Source organism: Schistocerca americana, chromosome 2, assembly GCF_021461395.2.
Source record: "Schistocerca americana isolate TAMUIC-IGC-003095 chromosome 2, iqSchAmer2.1, whole genome shotgun sequence".
NCBI classification, from domain to species: Eukaryota; Metazoa; Arthropoda; class Insecta; order Orthoptera; family Acrididae; genus Schistocerca; species Schistocerca americana.
Window position 1 is genome coordinate 660,233,736 of NC_060120.1, and position 16,717 is coordinate 660,250,452.

Here is a 16,717-nt window from a genome sequence, read left to right on the forward strand (position 1 = left end):
GGAAAACCAGCTTTTCCTGCATGAGTCTGCTTCTTATGTCCTCTTTGCTTCATCCATCATGCGTAAATTTTCTTCCAGGATGGTAATTGCCTTCGCTTGATCTTATTCATAGTTGTTGACTTTAATGTTAAATTTATCGTTAGTCTTATAGCTGCTACTTCTCATTATTTCGTCTTTCTGTAGCGTCAGTGTATAAGGGGCAGTCAACTACAAAACGATACACATGGGAAAAAAACAAGTAAACTGTTTATTATTTCAAAAGTACTCGCCATAACTGTTGATACATTTATCCCACTGCGAGACAAGACTGTGAATGCCTTCTTGGAAAACTGTTTGCAGTTGCATGCAGAATCATGGTTGTACCCCGACGTGCACCTTTACGTCAGAAGCAAATCGACGGCAATGAATAGTCTTTCCTCAGGACTTCAAAAATATGGAAATCACATGAGGAGCGATAGGGACTGTACGAAGATGTAAGCTCTTCCCAGCGAAGCTTTGGCAGCGTAGTCAAAACAACCATGACAACATGTAAGCCTGCCCACAGAAGTTTCGCTTGGACTCCGGTACATATCATAAGGTCCTGATCTCTCCCCATGCAATCTCCATATTTCTGGAGCCCTGGAGGAGGACAGTCGTGGCCAATGATTTGCTTCAGACGAAGACGTGCACATCTGTGTATAATCTGGCTCTTTGGGCAACTGCAAATATTTTTCTGTGAAGGCATTGACTGTCTTATCTCACATTGGGATAAATGCATTAACAGTTGGGGTGACTACTTTTGAAATAATGAACAGTTTACTTACTTTTTTCAATGTGTCTGGTTTTCATTTGACTGGCCCTTACATATGCTATGCTAATGATAAAGTTGATTCCATTCAACAGAGCATGTAATTCTTGCTCACTTTTACTTATGATTGTAGTGTCAGCAGCGAATCTTAACGTTGACAGACTTTCAGCCAGAATTTTAATTCCATTCCTGAACCTTCCTTTTATTTCCATCATCATCAATGATCAGATAGTGGGGGCAGAGGACTGCATCCCTTTGTTGGCACACAGGCCGCAGAGACGCTGTGGCTGGTGCGGCACGAGCTTCGTCTTGCTCGCCGCCAGCAGGCGCTGCTGCAGCGCTTCCTGAGCGACGGCAGCGCCTTGCCGCGGCTGCTGCCCTCGACGCTGGTGCGCGTTCTGCTCAACGCCGCGTCACGCTGCTACCCCGTGCGCGTCTCCATCATTCCAGCCGTCGACGAGCTGGTGCCCGCCTCTGAGAGCCTCGTCCTCTGGCAGCCGCCCCAGGGAAACGTCTGTGAGTACAGCCCATATCCTCAGCTCCCTCCCTCTGTTGTGTTTTTCGGGTTCTCCAGCAGTCAGCGCTCTCTATAATTTAACCAGCATCTGCAGTTTCAAGGAACATAATTTTTCTAATCTTCATTGCCTCTGTTATACATCTATTATAGCAACATAATACCATTCCTAATGCGTCTTAAATCTTCTTTTTTTTCTTTCTTTTTGATATTTCTACCTTACAACAGGTATCAGCTGGAGGCTTCATACATTCATCTGTCTTTCTATGTCTATGTTTACATCTACATTTAAACTTTACAAATCACTGTGAAGTGCATGGCAGAAGCGGCCTCCCACTGCACCACTTATTAGAGTTTATTAACACTCAGTTCACATATGGAATGCAAGAAAAATGATCGCTTAAGCAAACCTGTACACACTGTAACTACTCTCATCTAGTGTTCGCAGTCCTAATGGGAGTGATATGGATTCCTAGATTCCTCACTCAAAAGTGGTTCTTAAGACTTCGTAACCAGGCTCTCACGAATTACTTCAGATCTTCAAGTATCTGCTAATTCAGTTTTTCAGCATCTACATGACATTTTCCCTTAGGTCAAATACACCAGTGACCATTTGACTGGCATTAATATAGATGATAAATATAGTGCTTTCCTTAACACATTTCTCATGCTCTTTGAGAGTTGCTTTCCATTAGAACGCTCTAAACGGGGTACTAGCAGTAATAGTGAGCCAGGGTGGCTGACTAGTGGGATAAGGATATCATGTAGAACAAAGTGGGAATTATATCAAAATGTTAGAAGTAGTCACAATCAAGCTACATTAGCCCATTACAGACAGTATTGTAAGGTGCTTAAAAATATTATTAGGAAGGCAAAGAGTATGCGATATGCAAATAGAATAGCTAATTCACAGGATAAAATTAAAACAATATGGTTGGCTGTGAAGGAAGTGTATGATCAGCAGCACACGGTCGACAATATAAAATCAGTTCGTAGTAAAGTATTTCTGTTACTAATAAAACAGATACATGTACAGTATTTAACAATTATTTTCTGAGCAATGCTGGTGAATTAAATAAAACTTTAGTTTCTACAGGGAATCATAACTTTCTTGGCAAATGCCTTTCCGAGATTGATGTCTGAAATTACTCCTCTGTGATACAGACAAGGGGGAGATTGAGTCAATAATTTAATCACTGAAGACTAAGGACTCCCATGGATATGATGGAGTGCCTAGCAGAATATTAAAGTACTGTGCTGCACATGTTGGCCCTGTATTTAGCCATATTTGTAATTTTGCCTTTAGTAATGGTCAGTTTCCTTAATGATTAAAGTACTCAGTAGTAAAGCTGCTTTATAAAAAGGAGAAAGGGGTAATGTAGACAATTTTAGACCTATTTTTATGCCATCAGTGTTTGCTAAAGTTATTGAAAAGCCTGTATATGTAAGGATAATTGATAATTTTATACCACACGATTTGCTATCAAATGTACAGTTCAGCTTAAGAAGTCGTTTAACAAATGAAAATGCGATAGTCTCTTTTCTCTGTGAGATACTGGATGGGTTAAGCAAAAGGTTTCGAATGCTAGGCATATTTTTTTATTTAACTAAGACATTTCTGTTGATCACAAAATATTGCTCCAGGAGTTGGACCATTACGGAACACGGGGAGTAGCTCACAATTAGTTCACCTATTACTTCAGCAACAACTGCAAAATGTCATTAGTCACAATGTTGAGAATGGCTGTGATGTGGGGTCTGAGTGGGGTACAGTCAAGTGGGGGGTGCCCCGGGGATCAGTGTTGGGGCCACTCCTGTTCCTTATTTATATAAGTGATGTGCCCTCTAATATTACAGGTAACTCTAAAATATTTCTGTTTGCTGATGACACTAGCTTGGATAGTAAAGGATGTTGTGTGCAACATTGGCTCAGTTTCAGATAGAGCAGTTCATGACCTAAGTTCATGGCCCGTAGAAAATAAAGTAACACGAAATCACAGTAAGACTCAGTCTTTACATTTTCTAACATGCAATTCAACAAAACCTGACGTTTTAATTTCACACAATGGGCATATGATCAGTGAAACTGAACAGTTCAAATTTCTAGGTGTTCAGATAGATAGTAAACTCTTGTGGAAAGCCCACGTTCAGGATCTTGTTCAAAGATTTAATGCTGCCATTTTTACTGCTCGAACAGTATCTGAAGTGAGTGATCATTTGACACGAAAAGTAGTCTACTTTGATTATTTTCATTCGCTTATCTCGTATGGTATTATATTCTGGGGTAACTCTTCCCATTCTAAAAGGATATTTTTGGCTCAGAAACGGGCGGTTCGGCAATAAGTGATGTAAGTTCACCAACCTCTTGTCGAACCATGTTCACGAGTCTGGGTATTTTGACATTGGCCTCTAAATACATATATTCCTTACTGCCATTTCTTGTTAACAATATTAGCTTATTCCCAAGAATAAGTAGCTTTCACTCAGTTAATACTAGGCAGAAATCAGACTTGCATTTGGATCGGACTTCCTTAACTATTGTGCAGAAAGGTGTGCAGTATACTGCTGCATCCATTTTCAGTAAACTACCACTCGAATTCGTAAATCTCAGCAATAACAGCAGTAATCCACGCGCTTTCAATTCGAAACTGAAGAGTTTCCTCATGGGTCACTCCTTCTACTCTGTTGCGGAGTTTCTTGAAAAATTAAGCTGATTCTTGTTGTATTGTTTATTGCGTTTACATAAACTTATTGATTGATGTTTTTCGTGTTCACAAACATTTTATTTTTATCTGTTATTACTTTTATATTGTAATTCCATGTACTGACACGTTCCATGACCTTTGAGATATACTCCTCAATCTGGTCCTACTGAACTTGACGTGTGAATAAAAAAAAATCTGTTCTACCCTCCTGTGTAAGCATTCTATATCCTTTGTTAGTCCTTTTTGGTACAGGTCCCACACAGTTCAGCATTATTCTGGGATGGATTACAACATGTATTTTACAAGCAGTCCCCTCTGTAGATCGATTGCATTTTCCTAGTATCTGTAGTCTGCTGCTTGCTTTTCCGCGCCACTGAGCCTTTGCATCTTTCCATTTCATGTCGCTACAAATTATTACACTCAGTTGCTTGAATTAGTTGATCAATTCCAGTTGTGGCACATCCATATTGTTGTCAGTGGGTACTACTTGTTTCGTTGTGTAAACTGCAAAATTGTACACTTCTGAACTGTGAAGGAAGTTGACTATCTTTCCAGCACTTTGGAATCTTATCCAGATCTTAGTGAATATTGTTCAGCCTTTTCCAGACAGTACTCATCTATACAAACAGCTAAATTGAAGTCCCTTGTCATGCTTTTCTCTCTGTATATGAACGTAAATTACAGGAATTACTGTAGGTATTTTGATGCGGTTTTACGAATACCTAGGCTCACTGGCGGTGAAAGTTTATGTATAAAAGCTATTACTGCAATGCCGGCCGAAGTGGCCGCGCGGTTCTGGCGCTGCAGTCTGGAACCACGAGACCGCTGCGGTCGCAGGTTCGAATCCTGCCTCGGGCATGGATGTGTGTGATGTCCTTAGGTTAGTTAGGTTTAACTAGTTCTAAGTTCTAGGGGACTAATGACCTCAGCAGTTGAGTCCCATAGTGCTCAGAGCCATTTTTTTTATTACTGCAATGCCAGACAGGCCGACCAGTCGTAGATACTTAGTGCAAAGCTGTGCCAGGTTGCTAGTGTCATCTGTGAAAAGTCTGAGGTTACTGTTAATGTTATCTGCAGGGTCTCTAATATTAAACACGAGCAGCTAGGATCCAATCACACATACCTGGAGTACGCCTGAAGTTACTTCTAAATCTGTCAATGATGTTCAGTATCAGATAATATGCTGTGACCCCCTTTAAGAAATACTGAATCCAGTCACAAATGTCGCTAGATAGCCCACACGATCGTACTTCCGATAGTAAACGTGTGTGTCAAATGCTATCCTGTGTGTCTACATTAATCTGCACCTAACTTCGTACATTTTCAATGTCATCCAGCATCCCAAGTCTTCCTATTAGCCTCCCTCTGTTCCCTGCAATGTGTGCTTCAATCGTTCATTGTTGCAGCCAATTTCTTTTCTCTCCTTTTTATGCTTTACGCTAGTTTCCTCTCCTTTCTTAGAAGTATTCCTTCGTAGATCGTTCCGTTCACCTATTTTACTTCTACCATTTCCTTACACGTTCTAAAACAACCCATATATTTTGCCTCTTCGTTTTTAATTTACCATAATTTGCTGCAATATTTATTTGTAAAGGTCCATCTAGATCAAACAAATTTTACAATTCACTATCATTGGTTTCGGCTACTCCCATCTTCAGAACTGCTCCAAATATAAAAAAATGGCGATGAAACCAACTAAGTTCAATTAGCTGAAGGAAAATCTTCAACCGCCCTGTGATAAATAAGAAAAATAAAAAGTATTTATATGATTAACAGTGATGCATACCATCCATACATACCATAAAATATTTTGATGCAGGTATCAACGTTAAAATCTGTATTTTTAGGTACATAGTAAGTGCTGACGATGGCCTGGATGCGTTTGGTATTTATACAGATAACTGAGGGCAGCAGAGGGCACTATAGTTAAAGTACACCAGTATCGTAAATTTAATAGATAAAATGCAGTTGCGTGGTCATTAATTAAAATTACTTCACATGGCAACATGACCGTCTGACAGTAAAACATGAACTGACATACAATATGTGGAATTAGATCCATACTTAAAATCCAGATAAAAGATGTAAAGAGTAATAATGGGGAGCTCCTAGCCTAGCAAAGTAAACAACAAAACTGTGTAAAAGCCAGAATAAAATGTTTAAAAATAACATCGCATCTATTAATCGAAATCTTCCATCATGATAAAACAAACTGTAAGTGTAAGGTATTTAACAAAACAATGGCTATTAAGAAACTTAATAGTCGATAACATCCGGAATGAGATTTCAATGGCACCGCCTCGTGATTTCTCAACATGAAGTTCTAGTTTTCTCGTGGCGGAGCTAAATTTTTTTTTTAAAATTGAGAAATCGAAGACATTCTCAGCTGGGGTCACATGTCTCAAACAGCAGGTTCTAATGGCCCAATGTCACTACTATGACATGTACTGAAGGCAGCTGAAACAGGCGACGTCAAATTTATAACAATTTCACGGAAAATTTAAAGGGGCTTTTCCCGTTGTACTTATATAATCAGTTCATTTAACACATTTGCATTTCTTGAGTATTGCATTATATTCTCCAATTGTTTCAGAAGATTCAGTTTTCATACGAGGGCAATCCCAAAAGTAGGGTCTCCTATTTTTTATAAGTACAGAACTCTGTTTGTGTGGCAGTTGGTCACACTGTTGTGAAGAGTGCTTCACGCGCTGTGTGTTAACATGCGCTCGCCGCGCTGAGGCGCTCAGCCTTGGCTTGGCAGCCATTGAGAATGGAGCTCCCGCTGAATGTTACCGCCAAGTGCGAATTGCGCCCAGTTGTTCGGTTTTTGAAGGCAAAGGGCACTGCGCCGATTGATATCCATCGCCAATTGACAGAAGTGTATGGTGAGTTGTGCATGGATGTCAAAAATGTTCATAAGTGGTGTAGAGAGTTGGCAGCTGGTCGGACCGAAATTCACGACATACAAAGGAGCGGTAGACCGCCAATTTCTGAGGAGACAGTGTTGATGGTTGAGCAAAGCATGCGTGAAGATCGGTGGATTACCCTGGACGATCTCTGCACGTTGGTTCCTGAGGTTTCCCGAAGCACCACTCACAGAATTTTAACGGTAACATAGAACTACTGGAAGGTGTGCGTAAGATGGGTGTCACGCATGCTGACTGATGACCACATGCGGCAACGAGTTGATACTTCCGCGCATTTCTTCACCGCTTTGCAGCCGAACAGGACAACTTTCTGGACTCAATTGTCACGGGTGACGAAACCGGGGCATACCATTTTACACCTGGGACCATGCAATAACCACACCAATGGCGACATCCTTCTTCGCAGCATGGTGGCGAGCTGGTATGACATGGGCGTACAAAAACTGCCACTGCGTCTACAAAAATGTATCGACAGAAATGTTGATTATGTCGAAAAATAGCTGAATGTTCAAACTGTAAACTGATGTAAACCATTGTTGAAATAAACAGGTCTATGTACTTATAAAAAAATAGGAGACTTTACTTTTGGGAATACCCTCGTTATATATATATATATATATATATATATATATATATATATATATATATATATATATATATATGGTAGAGCACTTGCCCGCGAAAGGCAAAGGTCCCGAGTTCGAGTCTCGGTCGGGCACACAGTTTTAATCTGCCAGGCAGTTTCCCGTATATATATATATATATATATATATATATATCCCACGCAGCCTCCAATTATGCCATCAAACTTCCTATGTATATAAAACATGTTATTTGTTTCTCCCACTTATATCATTCTCTCCATTGTAAATTGTAGTTTTCTCCGATTCAACCAACTCTGCTTGATTACTACTGATTTTTATTGTTCCTCCTTCTACTGATATGCCTCTTGCTTTTTCTAATACTTTGTCTATTAGTTTCTCAGCTTAAATATGAAAAAGCGTTGATGACAAACAGCACCCTTGTCTAACAACTGCCGCACGGGATTAGCCGAGCGGTGTGGGGCGCTGCAGTCATGGACTGTGCGGCTGGTCCCAGCGGAGGTTCGAGTCCTCCCTCGGGTACGGGTGTGTGCGTTTGTCCTTAGGATAATTTAGGTTAAGTAGTGTGTAAGCTTAGGGACTGATGATCTTAGCAGTTAAGTCCTATAAGATTACACACACACACACACACACACACACACACACACGTCTAACAACTCTGCCGCCTGCCGCCTGCCGTGGTGACCGAGCGGTTCTACGCGCTTCAGTCCGGAACCGCGCGATGCTACGGTCGCAGGTTCGAATCCTGCTTCGGGCATGGATGTGTGTGATGTCCTTAGATTTTAAGTCGTTCTAAGTTCTAGGGGACTGATGACCTCAGTTAGTCCCATAGTGCTCAGAGCCATTTCAACCATTTTTTAACAACTTTGCCGGCATCTGTCTCTGTTTTCTTATTCTTACTACCACTTCCTGTGTAGCGCAGAGTTCTTTATATGTCTGCTGCCCTTACAGCTCACAGCAGCATCTTTAAGATTTCAGGAAGATACATCAGTCCATTCCACCTTTTCCCAATTCACAAAACAGATGTACAAATACTTATTAACTTTAAACATCCAGAAGCATTCTTTCCCCTGTTTCCCTCCAGTTTTCATTCTGATCTTTAATAAATTCCTATTTCTAAAATAAATAGAAACAAAAGATTCGCACCTGACACCATTAGAAAAAAGGAAGCAATATAAAGTAACTGCAGCATAAGTGTATCTTATGCCGGTCCAGCACAGATGTTCATTATCGTCATTCCATTATGCAGCTGATGGATGTCCATATTCACAACTGCTAATGCATTCCATTAACAGTTGTAGTCGCCGCAGCGCCTGCTCCTTCGGACATGCATGAATGTCCGAAAGAACATTGCATCGTACTCCAGAACAAAACTTTTTTTTTTCTTTTTGTCAACAGTCTTCTGACTGGTTTGATGTGGCCCGTCACGAATTCCTCTCCTTCATCTCAGAGTAGTACTTTGAACCTACGCCCTCAATTATTTGCAGGATGTATTCCAGTCTCTGTCTTCCTCTACAGTTTTTGCCCTCTACAGCTCCCTCTAGTACCATGGAACTCATTCCCTGAAGTCTTAACAGATGTCCTATCATCCTGTCCCTTCTCCTTATCAGTGTTTTCCACATATTCCTTTCCTCTCCGATCCTGTGCAGAACCTCTTCGTTTCTTACGTTACCAGTGCACAACAAAACAAAGACATGGCAATACCGCATATCTGTTTTGCACCAGCTGGATGTCTGTGAGTAAAGACCGTCTTCTCGAAAGGGCACACACGTGAAAATACACTCCTGGGCAACAAAATGGCTCTGAGCACTATGCGACTTAACTTCTGAGGTCATCAGTCGCCTAGAACCTAGAACTAATTAAACCTAACTAACCTAAGGACATCACACACATCCATGCCCGAGGCAGGATTCGAACCTGCGATTGTAGCGGTCGCTCGGCTCCAGACTGCAGCGCCTAGAACCGCACAGTCACTCCGGCCGGCCCTGGGCAACATTTAATACCGTGTTAATCCAGGCTGGTTACTGTAACGTGCCTGGATCCTCATTGGCATGTACCCACAAGGTGACATGCTGCTCAAGCCTCTTCCACCATTGGCAGCGGTCTTCCTAAGGTGATCCAGAGAGCCGGGAGCGTTAGATATAGTAGCACATTCCATTCATTTCATTCCTGCCACTGGCTGTACAGGGGATGGACAAAAATATGGAAACGCCAAAAAACACAATACATACCAAGCCTAATAAGGAGCATGAAACCTGATGGCATTTTAGCTTCCAGATGGCTTGGAATAGATGAATGCAGGTCCTGTACGGTTTTCGATGGAACGTTATAGCGTTCTTCCTGCAAAATAGTGGCAAGTGCAGATAATGATGATGTAGGTAGGTAGGCGACCAAGCACCTTTCTTTCCAAATTAGACCACAAAGGCTCAAAAACATTGAGATATGGCGACTGTGGTGGCCAGGGAAGATGCAACAATGCATCCTCGTGCTCAGAAAACCAGCACTGGGCAATGCGAGCTGGGCGAACAGGGGACCTGTCGTCTTGGAACACAGAATCACCATTTGGGAACAAACGTTGTACCATGCGATGGACCCGATCACCCGAAACTGTGACATAATACATGGTAGTAATACGACATTGTACAGTAACCATGTGGCCCAAGGAATAAAACGGTATGGCTGCCCAAATCATCACCAGAACCCTGCCATGTTTCACTCTTCGGGCGTACGCTCGGACAGAAGTTGTAAACAACCGCCCAAATGACGGTATTCCATTGCTCCATAGTTCAGGTTTTATGACTTCAGCAGCACGTTTTCCTCTTACGGGCATTTGCATCACTGATGAATGGTTTTCAGGAATTCCAGATCGCCTTACAGTTCCTTGCTGATGGAGCTCTCTTCATGTTGTTTTGGTGCTGACAGAGTTCGCGAGTCCAACATTCAGTTCTGCAGTGACTTTTACACTTGCAGTCCTCTTATTTTTTGTGTCACAGTTGTTTTCAGCGATGGTCCGTCATGAGCACTCAACATATACTTTCGTTCGCGTTGTGATTTAGAGGATGACGTTGTTTCAATTTCCCTGTATGAGGTGTAAATCTTAGATATGGGGCCTCTTGAAATACTAAACATTTTGGCTGCCTTGGTTGCGGAGGCAGCCAATATACAAATAGCAACATTTTTCTCACGTCTGAGGTCACTTAACTCCGACATAAAGCACTCATAACTACACAGAACGCTATTCTGATAACAATGCTTACAATGTGTGGGGATCACTGAACATGTGCCGTTCGTGTTTAAATATGATGGGTAGTCAAATGAAAACCGAACACCCGCTACAACGCGACCATTCAAAACTATTGACTAAACGCGTTATGACTTACCGTTCTGGGAGACGAGACGGAGTATTCCTCTTTCGCAGAACGTGTCGGCCTCTGATGGATCCACTCTTGCACTTCCTTGTCTGACTGAAACCGATATCTACTTATGTCTTTCTTCAGGTCGTCAAAGACGTGAAAATCACACGGTATAAAATGGAAATGTCGTGTGGCTAGGGCCTCCCGTCGGGTAGGCCGTTCGCCTGGTGCAGGTCTTTCGATTTGACGCCACTTCGGCGACCTGCGCGTCGATGGGGATGAAATGATGATGATTAGGACAACACAACACCCAGTCCCTGAGCGGAGAAAATTTCCGACCCAGCCGGGAATCGAACCCGGGCCCTTAGGATTGACAGTCTGTCACGCTGACCACTCAGCTACCGGGGCGGACAATCACACGGTGAAAGATCCGCGCTGTACAGAGGATGTTGCAGTGTTTCTCAACCAAATCAATGATGCGTAGCCTCGGTCCAGTTGGCAGTGGGGAGGGGGGGGGGGGGAGGTGATAATGCAGGGGCTCTCTGCTCGTCGACTTCCTCGAGCTTGGAACCACGAGCAATACGCAGCGCTATGAAGACACTTTGCAGAAAGTGCGATGTGCCGTGTAGTCAAAGTGCCCAGGAATGCTATCGGCCGGAGGCTACGCTGCAGCGATTTAGTTGAGAAACACTGCAACACCCTGCGTACAGCCTGGATTGCTCGCAGTGTCATTTTCACAACTTCGATGCTCTGAAGAAAGACATGCATGGACGTCAGTTTTAGTCGAACGAGGAAGTCCAAGGGTTGGTGCCGTCGCGGATCTGCCAGCTGCCGGCAGCGTTTTACGGAACACGAATTGATCCTATCGTGTTCCAGTGGGATAAATGCCTTAACGTGTGTGATGACTGGTGTCGAATGGAAGGATTCCATTGTCCCTTTGAGGCAGGTGTTCGATTTTCATTTGATTACCCCTTATAGAACGGCGACCTGTAGACCTGGCTAGCGTCTGCGTTTATCCAACAGGATGAAGGGCAGTATCGGTCATAAATCTTTATTGCAGATCGATTTCAGCTATTGTGCAGCTACCTTCAGTGCAGTTATATTCATGTCACGATGGCTGAATTTCACTGAAGATAGCTGCACATTAGCCGAAATTGATCTGTAATAAATAGACTAAAAATTTACGTCCGATGCTGCCATTCCTCTTATCTTGGATCTCATTAATACGGTCGTGGAGCACGTTGTTCCTGACAGAAACAAACCGGAAGGTCTGCGTTTATGTCCACGCACACGTTTCTCGCATTGTTTCCATATTTTTGTCCTCCCACTGTAGGTGTTCACGAGCAGGTGCGACGTTTTCGCGGATTATCGTAAACAAAACGAACCTACCTCCGAAATGTTGACTTCAGGGTTAGACAGTAGGCCGGAGGATCCTGTCCCAATACTCCAAAGCCTTCAAATTACACTCGACAGAGATGAGAGACCTCCGACCTCCATATATGTTACCTGCCTAAAATATGATTGACCTGTGCCGAATCCGTAGCACTCCATGGCCGAGACATGCGTTTGGTACCTGACCGTTGCCACATTCCTCTACAGTGATCATCAGATAAATCCTATACTACAGTTTCTATTCCAAGTGTTCCCTTCACTTTCTTCTTCGCGGCAACGATACCGAGGGCGTGGGGGGCGGGGGGAGAGGAGCAGCTTCTACTGATATTCGCAGTGGTCGCCTAGACGACAAATGGACCGAATGGAGACGATTCTTACTATCTAGATGGACATAGCCGTTCAAGTTGCTTCCAGAGTAGAAGTTCTGTTGCATTCTTGTCCGGATGCTTACAAGCTGTTATTTGTAGACTGCGGTATTCAGCAGGTGTTGTTAACAGTGAGGGACCACTAAGCTGGAGATTCTAAGTGCTTTGAGTTTCACGGTAGTGGCTGAAGGTTTGAGTGATGTCGCTGTGATTCGTCGGGCCGGTTCTCACACGATCGAAACTTGGAGACATGTTGAGGCATATTGACAGACTAAACAAGTGGCATGTTTCCCACGACACAGCGCGCCCTACTAAACTACACTGCAAGTTTTCTTCTACCACCGTTAGACAGAAGGCTGTATGTAGCGTATTCGCGTCGTCAAAAGAGTACTGCCACAGAGCTTTCGGAACGAATATTACATCTGCAAGTCATGATGGTGGTGCATAACTTCTTTTGAACAGTTTATTTGAAATTATTGGTTAGTTTCTTTGGACGCTGCCGACTCTTTGCTTGATACTATAACAAGCTGCGATAATAACACCTCTTAAAACTCGTACGAAACAGGTTAAGTGAGACGTACGTTTCAAGCAATGAATGTTTGTCAAAGATAACAAAAGAAGTCTTGTATTGTAATAATTACATAATACCTAAAACAACTTTTGGATGTCGTAGTGCTACACGTAGACATCTACATCTACGTCCGTACCCCACCATCCTCTTCGCGGTGTGCTGTGGAGGATATTTTGTGTACTACTGCCAGCTGTCCCCTTCCCTGTTGTAGTCGCAAATGGTACACGGGAAGAACGATTAGTGGTAAACGTCTGTGTGAGCTCGAGTCTGTCTAAGCTAATTGTACACATGAGACTTTTTCACTGTCAGAGAGGTTCTGCGAGTAACGCATGTCGTGTAAAGAGTGCCGAGAGTACGAAGTAGCATCCTTGTCTGTGCCGAGAGTCATCTCGAATGCAGTGTCTGAGAGTGGGGCAATATCTCAGTCCCTCTCTACCAGTTTAGGCACCCCCCCCCCCCCCCGCCCCCTAGTGTAGGGGGCAACCCCATCTCTCGAGAGTTGCTCGCCGTAGCTCTCAGACAAGGAAAAACTACACAGGCATTATCGGGAGAGCTGAGAGTACTGAGAGAGCGCTGAGCGGCCATATTGGTTCCGGATTTGTGCCGTAAGTCAGTTTTTACACTACAACATATTGGAACTATATTTCACCGTACTCATGCACACATTAAATAAAAGTACCCACTGAAGTGTGTGTTTGAGCCATAATTTGTAGCCGTGGCATGTTTGTGAGCGAAGAAATCGTCCGGTTCACCTCCCACACGAACAGCACGAACAATTTGCCTATTTCAGAAGTTCTAGACCTAAACAAAGCAAAGCACATATAAAAACATCAGAGGCACATTATACGCAGCTAATAAAATAAAATAAAATAAAAATTTTTACATAAGAGACTTGATCCCACTTTATTACGAAAATGTGTATAAGAGACTAGTGGGTTACCCGCTGGGGGATATTAGCATCGCAACAATCAGCTCTCGAAATGTGTAACGGCATTGTCGAGACTCGCTGGCCGGAGTGACCTGCGGTTCTAGGCGCTGCAGTCTGGAACCGAGCGACCGGTACGGTCGCAGGTTCGAATCCTGCCTCGGGCATGGATGTGTGTAATGTCCTTAGGTTAGTTAGGTTTAATTAGTTCTAAGTTCTAGGCGACTGATAACCTCAGAAGTTAAGTCGCATAGTGCTCAGAGCCATTTTGTCGAGACTGCTGAGACTACCATCGCGATGGATACACTCTGTGAAGTGAAAGTCAGCAGCGTGTTGGCAAAAAGAGTAATGAAGTAAGCTACCAGGTTGTGAACTCAGGATGAATTTCTACATTTAATTAGTACATACAATGAAAATCCAGCGTTATCTAATGTATAGTTACTGAATACAGAAAATGAGACAAGGAAACAGGCAAAGTAGTTTTATAACATAGATTAATTAACGTAGAAAAGCAAGGGAAGTATGTTTGAAAGTAATCATTTTGGAACTCGGAAAAATGACGTTCCATTTAAAGTAATACAGCTGTACCGGTATCAATAATTTTTTATGAACTGGTATTTAGTGAGTATATTATTACATTGGAAGTTGAGTAACAGACCTTAACGAAATTACGAGGGACCCTTAAGTCAATATAAGTAAAAACATTCAAATAAATGTACGGCAGGAAACGCTTGTTTTATCAGATATCCGCCCTATATGGCTTTCGAGCGTATGTGGGTCCCAAGATGAAATCTGGTGCACTATATCAATGCAATTGTTACTGTATTAAATATTAAAGAGAATAAACGTTGCTGGTGCTAGAAATATTAGTGTCATTAGCTGTCTTTAACAGTAAATATTATCTAGATTGGTAGTGCTGGGTCCAATTATAAAAAGTATTTCTTCCACCTCCATCATTATCATTCTTGTAAAATTTCGATATTGTTATGGGACTTTCCGCCAAAAGCTCAACAATCAGATTTTTCCATGCTCCAAAATCAACACGCTGCCTAATCCGCTCTGTTATCCAACACGAACGACGTCGTTTACATTTTTTCTTTGCCACTCAAAATATTAAAAGTGCAGCCGCAGCCGGACACTCCTTCATCGCAACGCCTTTCTTCATGCAAATAGCTACGACAGAAAAATCTCGCGTGATCTCTCAACTCTCATAGACACACTGGTGTGTATAAATGCTTTCCACATTTGCTCTCGCAGGACTCTCAGAAACGCACGGAAAGTGCTCCAAGTAACTATAAGGCAGTAACTTTTAGCGAAAATTCCCCTCTGGTGTAAACAATTATGCGAGTACTACCTGAGAGTATCAAGCTGTCAGAGCTAGAAACACTCACACGCATCCCCATCCTCAAGCTTCATAGTCTTCTCGCGTGATATACATAGGAGGAACTAATTTGTCGGCTCAGCCTTCTAGTAACTTAAGCAATCGAAATTTTTGCAGTAACGTGATTGAGAACGCCTCTCTTGTAGCGTATATCACAGAAGCTGGATGAGCATCTCTGTGGCACTTGCACGCCTAATAAAGAACACTGTTACGAAACATGCTTTTCTTCTTTCCATCGTCCTTATTTCCTCCATCAGTCCTATGTGGTAGGAGTACCAGACTGTCCAGCAATGTTCAAGTATCGATCGAACGACGGTTTTGTAAGCTAGCTTCTTTGGAAGTGGACGACACTTCGTAAGGATTCTTCGGATGTTCTCATTCTGGGGTCTATTATTGCTACGAGTAAAGTCATGTTCTCCACACGCGTACCCCCAGATGTTTTAATGTTATGACTGCCTGTACTCATTGTATCTTAGAAAAACGGTTCTTTTTGCTTATTTGGGCGCAATATGTTTATGTTGAGGGTCAACTGCCAATCCCTGCACCATACGTCGATTCTGTGCAGATCTTCCTTCATTTCACTACACTTTTCTAGCGTTGCAACTTCTCCCCACATACAACATCATTCGCAAACAGCTTATGGAGTATCGGACATTATCCAGTTGGTCATTTATGAAGGTATAGCGAGACAGGTTTAGGCTATCTTTACCCCTTGAGTGGGTTTCCTTGGATTCAAGAGCCTTGAGTGGAACGCAGTAAGCTATTAGATTTCCAAAACTTTATTATCACAACCTAAAAAGGACATCAAAGGTATGCATATATTATTGTCCTGAGCAATTCCTAATAATACCTATTTTTATCAAAACAACCAAAAATTCTTATAGCACATACAGAGGCAATACACATGAAAAGTTTGTCTAGCAAACAATCCTTTTAAATAACTATAATAGTTACAACTCCAGAGCAGGTGGAACTAGGAAACTGACTCGAAGCAGGCTCTAAACTTCTTAATTCAGCGAGGTTTAAACACACCTTAGAATCACGATTAACACTGCTGTGTTATACTGTGCTGAATAAATTAAATTTGACAGCAAAGAGTTTTGAAATTATACATAACATCGAGCACTACCTCAGAGTGGCAGGCAAAAGTACCGAGACACATAATTTAACAACGAATAGACAGTTTTTAAACATT

The 16,717-nt window shown here is 42.4% G+C and overlaps 1 protein-coding gene across 1 annotated transcript in view; it reads left to right on the plus strand.

The window, feature by feature from the left end:
- The window catches only part of LOC124595907, a 135,507-nt gene that overhangs the window by 112,141 nt on the left and 6,649 nt on the right, over positions 1–16,717 (plus strand). Inside the window, exon 8 of the mRNA XM_047134818.1 lies at positions 1,057–1,303. Coding sequence (XP_046990774.1) covers positions 1,057–1,303 — 247 coding nt within the window. The remainder of the gene's footprint in view (positions 1–1,056; positions 1,304–16,717) is intronic.